The sequence below is a fragment of the Elephantulus edwardii genome, unplaced genomic scaffold (genome assembly GCF_000299155.1).
Source record: "Elephantulus edwardii isolate Elephantulus edwardi_28Jun2011 unplaced genomic scaffold, EleEdw1.0 scaffold00042, whole genome shotgun sequence".
Taxonomy (NCBI): domain Eukaryota; kingdom Metazoa; phylum Chordata; class Mammalia; order Macroscelidea; family Macroscelididae; genus Elephantulus; species Elephantulus edwardii.
Window position 1 is genome coordinate 20,541,019 of NW_006399792.1, and position 19,041 is coordinate 20,560,059.

The 19,041-nt window shown below is 39.6% G+C and overlaps 1 protein-coding gene across 1 annotated transcript in view; it reads right to left on the reverse strand.

Moving 5' to 3' along the window:
- Nucleotides 1-2,375: 2,375 nt before the first annotated feature.
- Nucleotides 2,376-19,041, reverse strand: part of ART3 (ADP-ribosyltransferase 3) — a 64,994-nt gene continuing 48,328 nt past the window's right edge. The window contains exons 6-8 of the mRNA XM_006885306.1: nucleotides 15,197-15,229; nucleotides 7,550-7,582; nucleotides 2,376-2,509 (exon numbers count right to left, since the gene is read on the reverse strand). Coding sequence (XP_006885368.1) covers nucleotides 2,376-2,509; nucleotides 7,550-7,582; nucleotides 15,197-15,229 — 200 coding nt within the window. The remainder of the gene's footprint in view (nucleotides 2,510-7,549; nucleotides 7,583-15,196; nucleotides 15,230-19,041) is intronic.

Sequence of the window (19,041 nt, forward strand, 5' to 3'; positions counted from 1 at the left end):
AATCCAAGAATCTTTACTGATTAATGTGGTTTTCTTTTCAATCTATAAAAGTTTGAAAGTATTTTTTTTATATTATTTTACTTTTTTGAAACTTGCTGACAATAGGACATAAAAAATTATCCTTTTTGCAATTTTTGGTTTTTAAACTTTGTTTCTAAAAATAAAAACATAAATTTTTGATTTGTAATTACTTTGCTATAATTCTGTCTGGTGTCTTGATTGTGTAGTTTTCGGGGAATGACCATTTATGTGTACACAAGTGCTGTAATGAAAGAGTAAGATTCCAGAATTGTGGGCTTTCTTTTTGTTTCCTCCCAAGGACTTTTTGTCAGTGTTGATATATTTCAACTAGAATATGATAAAAAACTTAATTTCAATATCATTCTCTAAATGTTGTGTGCTGTTGAGTCAGCAGTGACTCATTGCTGACCTCCCAGCAATTTTTCAGAGGCTGTAAATCACATGGGAAGAGACTGCCCATCTTTCTTCAGAGGAGCAGCTGGTGGATTCAAACCACCTTCCTTTGAACTGGCAGCTCAACACTTAACCTTTAGGCTACTAGAGCTCCCTAAAATATCATTAGTGTCAGAAACACTACAATAATCTAAAGTAGGTAACATTCTGATATGAAATAGTGATCTTTGTGAACCAGGTCAATTATACGTTTTCTTTTCCTTTTATTATAAGATTGCACATGGTGGCCCCCTCTCAAAATACTTTGGGCTTCTGTTTGCTACTTTGGTTTATCCTGAGGTGCCATGAGAAGCAGCCGGTCAATCTGTATGGATAGTGCTGAGTGTGAATCACTGCATTTAGAGTTCTCTTTAGGAACGTACCAGACTAGTGTCTTCCCCAGCTGCAGACTGGTTTACCAGAATAGGGGTCTGGGAAGTTTAGAGCCGATTTCTCCCTTACCCCTGGGTTAGCTACTGAAGTTTTCAAATGCTTTGGCCAAGTTTATGGCATGTTGTTTATTATATGATCTTATATGTATTATTTGCATCATACTTTCCTACCCATTGTTGCAGCCTCATAAGTATTAAGAGATGAAGTTACTTCCTAGTTCATGCTTTACCTTGGCCCAGATGATGGGAACATCATCCTTTTTCATGCAGCAGAAGAAGGACGAATTTGTTGCTTACAACAGCAAGATCTGATGAGAATTAACTCATGGGACTATATCCTCTGGTGAGCATATCATTAATGATGCATACTAGGTTTACTCCATTAGGTTTTCATGTTCTGTTGTTAGGATTCTATGTACTTTGCAATTCCACAAAGGAAATATACCTGGACAGCCCCTCACCTGCTCACCCACCCCCACACCAGCCATGCAACTGATTCCTACTCACAGTGATCTCGTGTGTCAGAGCAGGACTATACTCAAGGGCGTTTTCAATGCCTGATTTCCAGGAAACCTCCAGGCCTTTCTTCAGAGGTACTGCTGGGAGGACTCAAACCATCAACCTTTTGGTTAGTAGCCAAGTGCCTTTAATGCCGTTAACTGTATCATTTGGAGACAAGACAATGTTCTACCTTTTAGAGACAGCCCCAGTCTCTATTTGGGGAGGAGAAAGACCCACTTTGACCTTAGGTCCACGTTATATTCTCCAACACAAATCAGAAGTTCTGTAGTTCTCAACAGGCTAACAGTGCTGACAGCCTACACTCAGTAATCTGAACATTAAGGAGTAGGATTCAGATACACCAAACTCATCTCCTATTTTAAACTGGTTTTCCTTCTCTTTAGAAAGTTGTCTTAAATCCTTTTTTTTTTGAACACTGGCATAGTAAATGTGCTGGTTACAAAGTTCATGCTTTTTTCAGTCTGTTCAGCCATAGGAATACATGGGAGGGTAAGAAGGGTACTGTGCTATGTATATGTAACTCACAAGATTCAAATGAGAGATTTATGTGAAGTACTGTTGTGTTCGCAGAAATATGAAATACGTATATATTAAGGGAAGATGAAATTGAGGGAGGAAGTTATTTGAAGTTTAGGCTTTCAAAGGGATGAACAGATTATTTTTACAACTCTTAAATCAAGTATTTAAACCACTATAATTAGTATTAGATAACCCAGTATCTGGCAATTCTACTGGACTAATAACTAAATAATCTTAAAGTCTTTTATTGAATTCAAACAGAAGTATACAGGGTTTGGGTTTGCTTTTCAGTCTTATTACAGAAATAAGTAGGTTAATTCTATTGACAACGCTTAGCTGGACTAACATTCTCAACTTGTAAAATGACTAACAAACATACAGTCCTCATTTTATCAAGAGACTTTGGCCACCAAGTGAAAAATACTTCATTCTTTATAAATTCCTGTTCTATCTCTATTGAGTATTTCAAATAATAAAGAATATATCATATTACAGAGAAACAAAGAAATTTATAGCAGAAGCACAGATTAAAATTGTAACAGTTCCAAACAGTGGAAGGATCATTTCGCTGGAGGATGCAGAAGGATGAGTCTTGGGGCCTGGAACTGGAAGTGGGCCTGGAGCTGTTAATGAGAATGTACAGTCATTAGTAAAGTCATTGTGTCAGGTGTCATCCCCCTTTACATATATCCCAAATACCTAAACGAAGACATTCAAATTGAGTTAGAAATCTGAAATACTTCCAAAGAGGAACAATTTTCAATTAAATGTCATGCCATACAGAGACATATGATCAAGGTTTTATCTAGTATTTAAAAATGAAAATATGCATATATCTAATAAAGTTCCTTAGGTTACTAATATCTATATGGCTGAAACAATTTTTGTTGATGTTGTCCAAGTTCTCTGAGGTTTCTTAGCGATTTGCAATTCTACTTTCTCTTTATGCAAAGTCAAGTTTAATTCTCTAGCTCTTTGAAGCAAGAGAAGTGTGTGTCACATGCATGTGTGAATACATAACAAATGCAACATAACACAGTTGTTTTTGACCATTAAGTCCTGCAGGCAGATAATTTTTTTTCTCTCTCCCTCCATACTTAATAGTGCTCTGAGAAATGATTCCCTTCCATCTGACCTAGTGGAGTACAGCCATCTTGAAATGATGTTTCACTGCCCTTACCAGACCACTTTAATTCAGTGGTATGAGTTATAGTGGTCTAAGTTCGTCTTTGTTTAAAAAGACTATAGAGAAAAGTGTCCAAATGAGATTATCACTTGGATTTCATAGTAAAAGCCATGAAAAAATACCCAGGAAGTATTATTATACAGTCAGTTTTATAAAATGTCAGAGTTGTGTGTATGGACACACATGGAAAGCAGGCGGGCGGGCAGAAGAACTCAGGTGTTAGTACACTACTGTAGACCAGTGGTTCCCAAGGAAGGCAGTTCCTTAAAAGGTACTGACTTTAAGAGGTTGTTTTGAAATTTGTCAGTTTAGCTTTATTAATCAGCTCTCTTAATTATCTTTAATTAGTAAAAAGGTTCAAGACAGTATTGCACAACTGAAAATCGCTGTACAGCTTTCAAATTAAAACTACCAGGCATAATCTGTTGATAATTACGAACTTTATTAACTTTGTAAGTAAACCAGAATAAAATTTAAAAAAAAAATTTAAAAAGCAAGTTAAAAAAAATCTATTGATAATTATCAAATTAAGAACTAATTTAGCACATAATAAAATACTTTTGGACAATGTGGTTTTTGAATGTTACTACTTTTTATCTGTTGTTGGGTGTTACCAAGTCAGCTATGACTCACAGTGATCCTGTGAACAAATCTGAACCCTTCATGATATACACCTTTCCTAGATTTGATGATGTCCTTTTCCAAAGAGTAGTTTCTCCTGACAAAATACTCAAAGTAAAAGACAAAGTTTCACCATCCTTGCTTTAAGAAGCACCCTGGTTGCATTTCCTCCAAGACAGACTTGTTTATTCTTTTGGCACCCCATGGGATATTTAATACTCTTCTCCAACACCACAACTCGAACATTGATTTTTCTGTCATCCTTATTCACTGTTGAACTTGCAAATACATGGTAAGCAACTAAGAAGACCAGGTCTTGGACCAGGCACACCTTAATCTTCAAACGTACATCCTTGCTCTTTAAAGAAGTCCTTGACAGAAGATTTCCCCCATGCAGCATGTTTGTTTGTTTTTGCTGTATTTTCTTATTGGTTTGCATATAATAATTCATATACATTGTATTTTATAAAATTAATTACTATTCATCTTTGCCTATTATTACCCCATCTTTTCGAGTCCCCACTGATGGAATCTTTTCCTATTCCTTTACTCCCGCAATCTGCCCCACTATGCTATCCTAGTGAATATTCCTTTTCTGAATATTTATACACATCTTCCTAGTTACCCTATTTTTACAGTAATGGTCTTATGCAGTATTTGTCATAATGAAACAAAGTTCACTCCTCATAATGCTCTGTAGGTTTTCCTATATTTTAGTAAATCATTACTTAGTGCTACATAGTATTCCATTGTGTGAATGTACCACACTTTCTCTATTCATGTGTTGTTAATGTTTCCAGTTTCTTGCTATTGTGAATAATGCTGCTATGAACATAGGTGTACATATCTCCATTCATTTCTCAGTTCTAATTTCCTTGGGGTATATTCCTAGCAGTGGGATGGTTTCATATGGGATTTCTGTATTCAGCTTTTTAAGGAAACGCCAAACTGCTTTCCAGAGTGGATGGACAATCCCACCAGCAGTATATGAGCGTTTCAGTCTCTCCACATTCTAATATTTATTGCTTTCTGTCCTGTTAAACTTTGGGACTGCTGGGGTGAGATGGTAGCTCAGTTGTTTGGATTTGCGTTTCTGATTGTCAATGCTTTTGAGCATTTCTTCTTGTGTTTGTTGAGCATCAAATGTCTTCCTTTGAGAAAAATCTTTCCACGTCTTTTGCCTATTTGATTAATGGGTTATCAGCCTTTTTTCTTGTGGAGGCCCTGCCCTGTAGGATTCTGTAAACTTTTGTTATGAGTCCCTTGTCTGATATGTCATTGCCAAGTGCTTTTTCCCAGGTCTGTAGGTTTGTGTTTCACCTTACTGGAAAAAAGGTTTTGGTGCACACAGGGACTTAATTTTTAGAAAGTTCGATTTGTCTATTTTATCCTCTTCTAGTTATGCATTGCACATACATATGCAAGCCTACTTTTGCCACAGGCTTAAAATAGATGGCTTCTAAGTTTGGTCCCATTTTGTCTCTTATGATCTTTATGGTTTAGGATCCACCTTGATTTTTGTTTGTAGTGTGAGATGTGGATCCAGTTTCATGTTTCTACAGGTACATGTTTTCTTGTGCCAGCATCTTTTGCTTATGAGATTGTCGTTTCCCCGTTTGATAGGGAAGTCAAGTACCAACTGACCACAGGTAGATGGGTTAATTTCTGGGTTCTCAATTCTATTCCATTGGTCTGTATGTGTGTCGCTGTGCCAATAACAAGCTGTTTTGGCTACTTGGCTGCCAATAACAAGCTGTTTTGGCTACTTGGCTGTGTCGTAGGTTTTTTTAAACAACTTATTTTTTTTATTTTATTATTGTGTGTGTGTGTGTGTGTGTGTGTGTGTGTGTACACCATCAAATCAGATCTTACTGGTACAGGAGGAGATTGTTCCTCCTTCTCCAGCAGAGCATCTGGTGGATTTGAACCATGCACCTCTGGTATTGCAGTACACCTTCTTGCCACTAGGCCACCAGAGCTCACCATGTCATGGGTTTTGAGATCAAGAATTAGTGTTGTACTTCCTGCTTCATTTTTATTTTTCAAAAGTGCTTTGCTTGTTTCAGTCTCTTTCATTTCCAAGTAAACCTACCAACTGCCTTTTCTTTTTGAAAAATGAGTCTGTTATCTGTATTGAGATTGCATGGGGCATGTAAATTGCTTCTGTTTGGATTATAATTTCCATTATGTTGAGTCTTCTAGTCTTCCTAGTCATGAACAGGGAGTATTTTTCCATTTAGTTAGCTCTCATTGTTTCTTGAAGTAATGTGTTATAATTTTCTTATAAAGACATTTTGTGTCTCTAGTTAGGTTTATTTCCAAATATTTTATCTTGTGGTTGTCTACTGTAAATGGTATTGATTTCTTAGTTTACTTTTCCATGTTTTTTTTATTGCTGTAGAGAAATCTGATTTTTTTTCTTTTTAATTTATTTAATCTTGCATCCTGCCACTCTACTAAATTGGTCTACTAGGTTTAACCGTGTTTTGTTTGAGTCTTTGGGGTTTTCTGTTTGCACTATCATATAACAACAGGTGTTTTTTTGTGTTTTTTTTTTCATATAACAACAGTTTTACCACCTCTCTGCCATTTGGATGCTTCTTATTCTTCCTCTTGTCTTAGTGCCCTGGCAAGTACTTCCAATACACTACTGAATAGGAGTGGTGAAAGTAGGCATCCTTGTCTGGTCCCTGTTCACAAAAGGAATCCTTTTGTTTTTCTCCAGTGAGAAGAAGGTTGGCTCTTGGTTTTACATATATACTTCTTCCTATGTTGAGGAAATTCCTATACTCTTACTTTGTGTACAGTTTTAATTGGAAAGGGTGTTGGATTTTGTCAAAGGTCCTTTCTGCATTAACTGATATGATCATGTGGATCTTGTTCTGTTCCTATGATTTCTTGACCGATGCGGTTACCATGGATGATGACTGCTGATCCAAGTAAAATGAAATTACTGACAACTTCAATCTTTACTCCAACTGTCAAGATGTTGCTGTTGGTCCAAGTAGTGAGAATTTTGTTTTCCTGCTGTTAAGATATAACCATATCTAAGGTTTTCATTTTCTGTGCATAGTCTTTGATCTTCTGTGGTAAATGCTTCAGGTCTTCACATTCAGCAAGCAAAGTTGTGTCGTTTGCATAATGCAGGTTGTTGATGGTCTTCCTCCAACCTTGATGCCATATTCTTTTTCATATTGTCCAGCTTCTCAAATTATTTATTTATACAGGCTGAAAAGGTATGGAGAAAAGACACAACCCTGTTGCACACCTTTCTTGATTTTAAACTATGCATTGTTCTATGTACAGATTTTTCATGAGCACAATTAAGTGTTTTGGGATTCCCATTCTGAGGAGTTTTTACCTAGTGCATACTGTATTTCTTTCATTTTCAGCTTCCAGTCTCTCTCATATGTAGCTGTGTAAGTAAATATAATCATCCATCTACTTCATTAAGTCTTCTAGTATAGTCTAAACATTTACATACTGAAATACACGTATGTAATGTTTTAAGTTATAGTCAGATATTATTAGATTTTTGTTATAGCACAAGTAGATCTTAGCTATTATTATTTCAAAATTGTAAAAGAAATTTATAAAATATTTGTTACCAAAGGGACACTGAATTAACAGGGTTAAGAACCACTGATAGTAGTCTCTAGACAAAGACAAAAATGAGGGTTAAGAAACAAAATCAAATTGCCTCCAAAACACACATGCACACAAACATTTAGATATATTCTATTATTATGTTGCCTTAAACTCTTAAATTACATTCCTTTTCATGAGAGAAAATAAAGGTCCTGTTTTTTCTGTATCCCAGAAACACATTTATCAACTGAGGAAATTAAATTCTTACTCGGATAGTCGAGATTTCCTTGACTTTTGTCCTCTAAAACAGAAACAAATTATGAGTTAATTGCATTGTGCATGTATTTATGCAGACAGTAAAAATAACCTATGCTGTTTTCTTTCTTTGAGAGGCTAGCTAAGGCTCATGGGGTAGGGCTGTAAGTCGAAAGATATGTCAGGTTAGTCAGAAGGGCTTCATTTTCACTCATTTTGCATATTTTTATTTTTTCCCCTCCATTATAGGCATGTGTTTGAATTAAAATAAAAGTTAAAATTTTGCTTACAATTAATCCGTTTCTTTTGGATTGAACCTTGATGTCCAAACAATAATACTGATCTCTACCTTTTGGGTGTGGACTACATGTACTATGTGTTGAGCAGTGTGTGAACGTTTTATGCACACTGCCACTTTCACTTTTTACTGCCTTGTCAGGTAGGTATAGTCATCTGTATTTCATAGATGTCCCTGCCCTCATCTGTGAAATGTGAGATGTGACTTAGACCACACAGCAGTAACTTGCAGGAGGAACACCGGATTTCAAAGGCTTGGCTTTGAATGACTATGCTCTACTCCCTCCATGTGTGTGCTAGCATTCACCAACTACACTATTCCCACATTCTCATAGCTTCAAAGCCTGCCGATTCTAGAGGTCCAAGACAGGTGTGTGCTTTCTAGAACTAAATACGGCTAAAAGATAGTGACAAATCGGGCCAATATGAGGCCTAGCTTTTCTAACCTACTGTTCCTTTTAATGAGGGAAAATAAACTTCACATTTTTCATATTTTCTAAAATAGGAGAGTTTAACTTTCCTATTTTCCATGCCCTCATCTCTAAAGTGGCAATAATAATAACATCTATCTCAATGAACTAAATAGGTTCTGACACTGCATTTTTACCAGCCTGCACTACACAAATCCATCCAGGAGAAAGCACAACACAACACAGTCCCAACAAACTTAGTGATCTGTTTGCTGAAGAAGATGGGAATCCAGTATGAGGACAGAGGCTGGCCTGATTCTAGCACAACTGTACGCACCCCGCCTCCCCCAATGGTGTGACCTGCAGCTACAATGGTGCCGCTCTAACGGTGTGACCTCTAATGGCACCATTCCTGCAGCTAGATTCCCTTATTGTTATCAGGTCTCCTCGGGAATGAGGTCGGCCTCATTCTGGAACAGACAAGTGTATCTACGAAGCCAACCATTCCACCTTCAGGTTAAGTGACTTACTCTATTCGGCCTGGAGAGCCACAAAGCAGCCTGCTGATTATACTACAAAGATCTGTTAACATTTCCGCCATCCGGCTTGCTAACTAAGATGCGCATCCAGATGCTCTCCCCAGACCTTGTAAGACTGAGGTAAACAAATCTTCAAGGACTCAAACCCCTGTGATGCCTCCAACCCCAATAAAATAATTACCAGGTTTTTCGTCCATTTGTACTTTCATTCCTAAATGGAAAAAGAGATTTTAAGATGTTACTAAAGAGAGCAGCTGTTTACAGGAAAGAGCCCTGGTGGTGCAAGGGCTAAGTGCTTGGCTGCTACGTGAAAGGCTGGTGGTTAGAACGCATCAGCCACTCCACAGAAGAAAGGTGGCCGACTGCTCCACAGTAATTACAGCTGTCGAAACTGATTTCCTACTAGGTAACTATGAGTCAGAATCGACTTGATGGCAATGGTTTTATTCAGGTCTTTAAATCGAACTGGAAAACTGAGCTTTTCCTCTTTTTATACATGTGGATACAGAGGTCACATCTAAAGTGAAGTAACTACAAAGTTATCAAGGAGAGTGACAGTGGGCCTCATGGATCCAGGTCTGCCTCACACAGGCACACTACACCATTGCAATCCTGAAAGCACACAGTTCAAACCCACCAGCTGATCTGTGGGAAAAGGATGGGCAATTTCCTCCCAAGCAGTTAACCGCCTCTGAAAACTCACTGGAGCGTCAGCTAGGGGTGGGTTCCACCTTGATGGCACACAGCCACTACCAAATCTTGTTGGGCAGCCACCTTTCAGAAGCACCGCACTGTGGCTAGTAAGCCCCAAGGGGGGCCGACTCCGGTGCAGCAAGCCCACGAGGTGGGATCATATGTGTCAGCACTGTTGCTAAACATCAGTTCAAAGTCGTGGCCAAATCAGCAATGCTGGTTCTGGGTCAGTAGGAAAGAGAGGCTGCTGGAACTGCATTCTGAGCCTGTACCTGCTGCAGGAAACAGAGAGTGAATATTCCGTGTCTGTACACTGCATGCAATTTCCACAGACAACAGTGTCAGCCGCAGTTCCTGCGTCTTCCTCAGAGGCCCTCTGTGCTCAAGCCCACTATAATCTGTCCCATTGAGGGACCCCCTCTTTTCAACTGACTGTCTGCTTGCCCAAGCATTATGTCTTTCTCCAGGGACTGGCTCCGCTAACGTATGTGAGGCAAAGTCTCACCACCCTCTCTTCTAAGGCATGTTTTCACTGTACTATTTTATAAGACAGATTTGGTTGTTCTTTTAGAAGTCCATGGTATATTCAATATTCCTCACCAACACCGAGTGCAATTTGCCATCGAGTCTATTCTGACTGATTTAACTCCATGTGTGCCAGAGTAAAGCTGTGTCCCAAGTTGTTTTCCGTGTCAGGTTTTTCAATGTCAGATCACAAGGTCTTTCTTCCAAGGCATCTCTGGAATATTCTGGGGTAGGACTGTACCTCCAATCTTTTGATTAGCACCAGGTGCATTAGCTGCGTGCACCACTCAGGGCATTTCTCTACTACATGGTCATTCCCATAAACAACCCTCATTTTTAAAGTGCACTACATGATCTCAGCCAGAAGTCCAGGCTGGGTTTAGAAGGGGTCATGGTACTAGGGATATTGTAGCTGATGTTAGATGGATCTTAGCTGAAAGCAGAGAATACCAGAAGAATGTATATCTGTTTTCATTGATTATGCAAAGGCATTTGACTGTGTGGATCATAACAAACTGTGGCTGACTCTGAGAAGAATGGGAATCCCAGAACACTTAATCGTGCTAATACGAAACCTATACTTGGACCAAGAGGCAGTCGTCAGAACAGAGCAGGGCAACACTTCATGGTTCAAAATTGGGAAGGGCATACACCAGGGATGTGTCCTATCTCCATACCTTTTCAACCTGTATGCAGAGCAGATTATCCAAGAGGCTGGGCTTTATGAGGAGAAGTGTGGCGTCAGGATTGGTGGAAGACTTATTAACAATCTGCGTTATGCAGATGACACAACCCTGCTTGCTGAAACTGAGGAGGACCTCATGCACTTGCTGCAGAGGGTCAAGGAGTGCAGCCTTCAGTATGGACTGAGGCTCAATGTCAAGAAGACAAAGATTCTCACCACCGGACCAATTGGTAGTATCAGGATGGATGGTGAAGAGATTGAGATTGTTCACAGCTTCAGTTTGCTCGGCTCCACGGTCAACACTCTTGGCACCAGTAGCCAGGAAATAAAAAATGTATTGTGATGGGAAAGTCTGCTGTTAGGGACCTCTCTAAAGTACTGAGAGCAACGGTGTCTCTCTGGAGACTAAGGTGTGCCTGATACAGGCCATGGTCTCTGCAATCACTTGTTATGCATCAGAGAGTTGGACAATGATGGGAGGATAGAAGGAGAATTGATGCCTTTGAGCTGTGGTGCTGGAGAAGAGTATTGAATGTACCCTGGACTGCCAAGAAAACAAACAGATTCATTCTGGAGAGGGTTAAACCAGGCTACTCCTTGGAGGCAAGGATTCTGGGGCTTCATCTGACATACTCTGGACATGTTGTAAGGAGGGACAGGTCCTTGGAGAGGGACATCATGCTTGGGAGGGTGGAGGGACAGCGCAGGAGGGGAAGACCCTCTATGAGGTGGATTGATTCAGTGACTGGGGTAATCAGGATGGGTGTGTCAGGCAGTGCAATCAGGGTTTAGGGCTGTTGTACATAGGGTCGCTATGAGTCACAAATGACTGGACGGCACATAACAACAACAACATGATCTCAGAAGGAGGGGGGGGAAATTAAGAACTTAGTAGTACTCAGACCTTAAAATTTAGTTTTCTAAAGTACTTACACATGACCTGTGGGTAAGCATGACAAGTACTAGTGATGTTTGAAAGATGATCAAGAGAAAGATGAAGTACAACAGGGTCACAGCTCTCCCAGTAACGTCACACTACAAGGGTAGAGCAGGGGCCCTCAGCCTGCCTGCCTCTAGGTTTTTTAACCACTTCTTGTTCAGGGATAAAAAAACCCCAACTTGGGACTCCTTTTCCTCTCCCTTCATCCTTTAAGTTGTTCCAAGGAATCCCACTAGAATCACTATTCAGTTTCTCTGGTGATACAAGCTCAAGGCCTTTTAATGGCACTGCCCCCAGCTATAGAATTACACTTTTAAATATCCATTGTTCAAGGATGAAATCTTAAAGGTATGCCAAATCTGTCATGAAAAATATACTAAAAAAAAATGCAGAATCACAGGGTTGGTCATAAAAGACCTGCTTCCTTAACTCAGTTATCTCCTGGACAAAACACTTAGGCCCAAGATGTGTTTGTTCTCCTGCATGCCCAATGGTGGCAATAATTCATGCATGCTCCGATTTAGCAGTTTTTCCTGTGAGGAACCTATCATTGTTTATCACGTAATGAAATGGGTTCTAGAATTTTCACTCCTAAACAAGTGACTTGCCCTTGGCTCTATTTATATTGTCATTACTGTTGCTGTCAGGTACCAGTGAGTGGAGGATGGCAACCGTATGAGAAATAGATCTGAACCCTGTCCTCTCATCTGCCTTCCTCACAGTCTGACACACTTGAGCCCACAGCTGCAGTCACTGTGTCAAACCACCTAGTTGAGGGTCTTCCTATTTGCTGTCCCTCCATCTTTCGAGGCTGATGTTCTTCATGGAACAGCCTCTCCTAACAGTCTGCCCAAACTATGTGTGGTAAAACTCTATCATCTTTGCCTCCAAGGAGCACTCTGGCTGCACTTTCTCCGAGACATATCTGTTTATTTGTTTGGCAGGCCATGGGATGTTCAGTGCTCTTCTCCTACACCACAGCTCAAACGGCTCAAAGTTATCAATTTCTCTTCTGTCATCCTTATTTTCTGTCCATCTCTCAGATGCATAGCAAATGACTGAAAAGACCATGGCCTGAATCAGGTGCACTTTAGTCCTCCCACTAACATCACTGTTCCTCAGTAATGCGGACAGGTCTCTGATGGCAGACTTTGCTGGTTCAATATACTGCCTAATCTTCTGACTGCTGGTATCAAGTGTATTGATGTAGATCCAAGTACGACAAAAGTCACTGACAGTTTCAATCTTCATCTATCGTGATGCTGCCTATCAGTCCATAGGTAAGAATTTTTGATTTCTTGACATTCAGATACAATTCATACTGAAGGGTGCAGTGTTTATCTTCTTAGGCATCAAGTCAACTAAGACTCACAGCAGTCCAGTGAACAATAGATCTGACTCTTGTTCTATCCTGTGCCATCCTCATAGTCTGTCTTGCTCAATCACTGTGGTATCACTGTGTCAATCCACCTCGCCTCCTTTTCTCTTTCTCTAAGCATGATTCTTTCTCCAAGTACTGGTTTCTCCTGAAAATATGCCCAAAGCTAGTGGGGTGAAGTTAAACCATCCGTGCCTCTTAGGAACACTCTTGTTGCACTTCTGTCAAGACATTTTGTCTGTTCTTGGTATATTCCATATCCTACCACCACCACACTTGAGAGGCATCAATATTTCTTCCATCATTCTCATTCACTGTCTAACTTTCAGATACATAAGAAGCAATTGAAAACACCATGGCTTGGATCAGGCACACCTTAGTCTTTAAAGTGACATTCTTGCTCTTTAGAACTTTGGAGCAGTCCTTGACAACAAATTTTCCCATCACGTTTCCTTTCATTTTTTGACTGCTGCTGATGCCATGGTTGTTGATTGTGAAACCAAGTAAAATGAAATAACTGATAACTCTTTAATCTTTTCTCCACCTATCATGATGTTGTGTCTACTGGTCCAGTGGTGAGGATTTTGGTTTACTTGATGTTGACATGTAACTCACCCTGAAGCTCTAGTCTTTGATCTTCAGCAGCCACTACCTCAAGTCATCTTCACTTTTTGTAAGGAAGGTTGGGTCATCCACATAACACATGTTGTTGATGAGTCTTCTTAATCCAGTGTTGATGCCACAATCTTCTCCATGTTGTCCTGCTTTTGAAATTATTTTCTCAGTACATGGACTGAACAGGTATAAAGAAAGGACAAAACCCTGACACACAACTTCACTCATTTTAAATTATGCAGTGGTCCTATGTTCTGTCCAGACAACTGCTTCAATTAAGTGTCCTGGGATTCCCATTCTTCTCAATTTTATTCCTAATATGTTATAATCTACTCAAGTCAAATGCCTCTGTATCAGTAATAAAATACAAGCAAATATCTTCTTAGTATTCTCTGCTTTCAGCCAAAATACATTTGACATCAACAGTGCTATCTCTTGTGTTCATGGTCTCTTCTGAATCCATCTTGGATTTCTGGCAATTCTCTGTTTTTGTACTATCCCAGCCACTTTTAAGTAATCTTCAGGAAGATTTTACTTGAATATAATACTATTGATATTACTTAACAATTTACACAATGTGTTGGATCACTTTTTTTTGGAAATTAGAACTAATATGTATCTCTTCCAGTCAGTGTGCTGTCTTCTGTATTTGCTCGCTGAGTCTAGTGAGCATGTCCAGGGTTGAACATCTGGTAAGCACAATTTTCAAACTTCTTCTGATGATATTGAGAGAAAGCAGCACCAAAGGTTTAAACCAAAAATTTAAACAGATTTGCATTGAAAGTTTTTTATCTATAAAGACCCTCACTTTGAAAATCCAGACAAGGTTTTCCATAGATTCTGTGCCCAAACCAATAAATTACTTTCTCATATTCCAGAGCTCCCAGGCGCTGCTTATATGTTAGCCAGAGCTATCAGTCACCCTGCATGTGAAGTGTGATGGCTCCTGAGAACTTCTACCAGCAGACATATTAGCTGTAGAACCTGGAAGTTGCTGGACTGCGTGCATCTTGGTCCCACAGCCTGGCCCTCAGTTATGTTTCCAACCGACCTAATACTCCTGTTCCAGAAACACTGTTACAGGGACACATGGAGGAAAGACATTTTCTCTACTTTCTTTTCCAGAAAAATCATTGTAGAATGACTGGCAAGCAGCTGTGAGGGAAATATTCATGAGATAATATTTTCTTGAATGCCCTCAGGAATCCTTATCTCAAACATGGATCCAGAGAGTAAACTAAAAGATGTCTTACCAGACATGCTGAATGAAAAAGCCTAGTTACAAAAGGACAAATACTACCTACATAAGACCACTGTTATAAAAATAGGATGGACATGGAGGATGGAGGGAAAACAGGCAGAGTGGATAATGAACGCTGCATTAGAACAGGTGAAGGGAAGGTCTGTCCAGAAGAAATGGAAGCTTAGGTATTATGACAATGAACAATATGGAACAAGATGTGCATTACAAAGGGAACTGGGGAGGGGGAGGGAGGAAAATGTGTATCATGAATGAACGAAAACCCTACTTTTCTCTAAACTTTCACTAAAATCACAAATGGGGGCCAGATATCTTACCAGGTATTTCGGTGGTTTCAAGGTTTTTCACACCTAACGGGATAAATAAATATTGGTTAATGTTACTAAGTTATGTTGTATTGTTAGTATCTTATTTTTCTAAACTTCCAATCCTCCAAGAAACAAACAAACAAAACACCCTAGTCCACAGTCTAGATGGAATACCCTCCCCCCAAACTAGTCCCTGTCTATCCAACCTTGGCTTCATAGAGTAGTCTAAAATAGCAATTTTTAATGATGTTCTCAGAGTCTCTGCTTAGCTGGTTATCTATTAACTCTGATAACTCTGGAGAGGCTATGTAACCCCTTGGAGCTTTAATCTTTTATTTATACAACAGATATATTTACCTTGCTGGTTCGCAGTAAGTGCGCTGAGTGTATTAAGTACATAAAAGTACATTATCCAGAACTTAACTAGGTCTTGTCAGGTACCATGGAGCACAGTTCCAACTCATGGCAACCTTGGGTATATCAAAATAAACTGCTGCCCAGTTCTGCACCATCTGTGAGATCATTTTCATGTTGTTATCTGCCGCTGAGGGCCGGCAACCCATAGCGATCCTGTGCAAATTAGTTCTGAAGCCTGCCCCGTGCTGAGCCAGTCTCACTGACTGAGTCTCTGTTGAGTTCCACTGTTTTAGCTTAGATCCTTCCTCTAACTCCATATGCCCAGTGAGGTTCTCAGTCCTAGGTTTGTTTTTCTCTCACATCTCCTCCGAAACTCATAGCTCAGTCAAGAGAAGTAAAAACATGACTTACTAGGTAACAGAGTAGGTTCCAGGCTTTCCATTCCTGAAGATGGGAATAAGAATGATTTCATAAGAAAAAAAATGCAATCAGCTTGAACATTAATTTAACCTTAAACTATACAATGCAAAATTCTGAAAGGGTTTACATGATAGCAGGAAGAGAAGTGAAGAGGGAGAAGACAATACTCTGTAGCCTGAAAGATTTATGGTGAAAAGTATGAATGGTGAAAGAGGTCCTTCTCCAGTTGAAACAAAAGCTCTTGAATTTATTTATTTATTTATCTGTTTATTTTGAGATTCAGTCTAAAGACTAGGATCTAAGGACATGACAGTGTATTAAAAAGAGTAGTAACACTTTCTCATTATAAAAGAACTATAGTTCTACATAACTTGGAAAAATATAGAAAATTATTAAAACTTATTAAATGATTTTTAAAATTATTAAAAATAAAGACTAAGAGACTGGAGACTAAGGAGCATCTGATACAGGCCATGGCCTTTGCAATCACTTGTTATGCATCAGAGAGCTGGACAATGACTAAGGAGGATAGAAGCAGAATTGATGCCTTTGAGGTATGGTGCTGGAGAAGAGTATTGAGCATACCATGGGCTGCTAGGAAAACACAGATTCATCCTGGAAAGGGTCAAACCGGGTGGCTCCTTGGAGGCAAGGATTCTGAGGCTCCGTCTAACATACTCTGGACATGTTGTAAGGAGGGACATCATGCTTGGGAGGGTGGAGGGCAGGCGCAGGAGGGGAAGGCCCTCTATGAGGTGGACTGATTCAGTGACTGGGGCAATTGGGATGGGTGTATTGAAGACGGTGCGATTGGCACAGGACAGAGCAGAGTTTAGGGCTGTTGTACATAGGGTCAGTATGAGTCGCAAACGACTCGACGGCACATAATAACAACATTCCTTCTTAATTGTTTCCAAGTTTTACATTCCAGTCACCAATTACCATGTTCAGTCAATTTTGGACTGCAAGATTTGGTAAAAATTCTCAATTTCTTCCTCTTTGGTCTAAATGTAGGAACATATATTTCAATAATAGTCAAATTAACAGATCTTCCTTGTATGTGTATGGATAATAACCTATCACTCACAACACTGTATTTCAGGATAAAAGTTGAAATTGAGTTTTGACCATGAATGCAACACTATCCTTTTTCTGTTTTTCATTTCCAGCATTTCATACCATGTGATTACAAAGTCCTTACTATGTGATACCAGATCATTAGGCAGCTCTAGAGGCCTAGAGATAAGAAACTCCACTGCAGTCTCAGAGGCAGGGAGTTCAAATTCACCAGCTGCTCTGTGGGAGAATGGGCAGTCTCCTCCTCCCTAGTTTACTGCCTCTGAGGGCCTGAAGTATGTGCTACAGAGGGTCAAGGATTGTAGTTTCAATATGGATTGAAGCTCAACATCAAGAAGACAAAGATTCTCACCACTGGGCCAACTGACAGAATCATGATAGATGGAGAAGAGATTGAGATTTGGATTTGTTAACAGTTTTAGCTTGCTCAGTTCCACAATCAATATTCTTGCCACCAGCAGTCCAAAAATAAAAAGATAAATTGAATTAGGGAAATCTGTTATCAGGGACCTCTCCAGAGTACTGAAGAGCAAGGATATCAGTCTAGACACTAAGGTGTGGCTGATTCAGGTCATGGCCTTCACAATTACTTGCTATGCATCAGAGAGCTGGACAATGACCAAAGATGACAGAAGAATCGATGCCTTTGAGTTGTGCTGCTGGAGAAGAGTTTTGAACATACCATTGATTGCCAAAAGAACTACCAGTTCTGTCATGAAGAGGGTGAAACCATGCTACTCCTTGGAGGCAAGAATTTTGACACTCCACCTCATATACTTTGGTCATGTAGCCAGGAGAGGCCAGTCTTTGGAGAGGGATGTAGTACATGGAGAGATGGAGGGACAGTGCAGGGGAGGAAGACCCTAGATGAGATGGATTGACAAAATAATTGGGGTAATGAGGGTAGATGTGTCAGACACAGTGAAGCTGGCTCCGGACAGAGCAGGGTTCAGAGCTACTGTGCATAGGGTCGCTATGAATCACAAGTGACTCAACAGCAGATAACAACAATAATAACCAGGTCTTTTTACAAAGATAGAAAGGAAAAAAAAAACCAACCCAAAATGTATGTCTAAAGAGACTTTGAAAATTGCATTAGAGTTTTGAGAAGGCAAAACAAAGATAAAACATGAAGTCAAAGAGCCGAACAGAAGATTTCAAAGGACAACTTGAGAAGACAAAGCAAAGTATTATAATCGCATGTGTAGAGAGCTGGAATTGGAGAATAAAAAGGGGAAAACTTGCTCTGCATTTCTCAAGTCGAGAGGACTGAAAATTTAAGCCTCAAGTCACAATATTGAAATATGCTATGGACAATATACTGAATGACTCAGGAAACAACAAGAAAAGATGAAACTCATAGTCACTGTACCAAAAAGACCTAACTGACTGACTGACACTGAAAAAATTCAGGAAGAACTATATGAACAGGAACCAATGGTAATGAAGGAGGAATTGGAAACGCCATTGTTGGCATGGGCAAATAATAAGGCCCCAGGAATCGATGGATACCAACTGACCTGTTTCAATTAACAAATGCAGCCCTGGATGCATTCACCAGTCTATGCCAGGAAATTTAGAGAACAGCTGTCTTCTGGCCAATGGATAAGAAGAAGTCTATATTTGTTCCAATTCTCAAGAAAGGTGACCCCACAGAATGTGGAAATTATCAAACAATATCATTAATATCACATGCAAGCAAAATATAGCTAAAATCATTCCAAAACAGCTAGAACAATACATAGACAGGGAACCACCAGAAGTTAAGGCAGGATTTAGAAGAGGCTGTTGCACAAGAGACATCATTGCTACTGTCAGATGGATCCTGACTGAAAGCAAGAAATACCAGAAAAATGTTTATGTTTTATTGACTCTGTGAAGTCATTTGACTATGTGGATAATAACAAATTATGGCTGACATTGAGAAGAATGGGAATCCCAGAGCACTTAATGGAGCCCACGGGAAACCTTAACCTAGACCAAGAAGCTGTTGTGTAAAC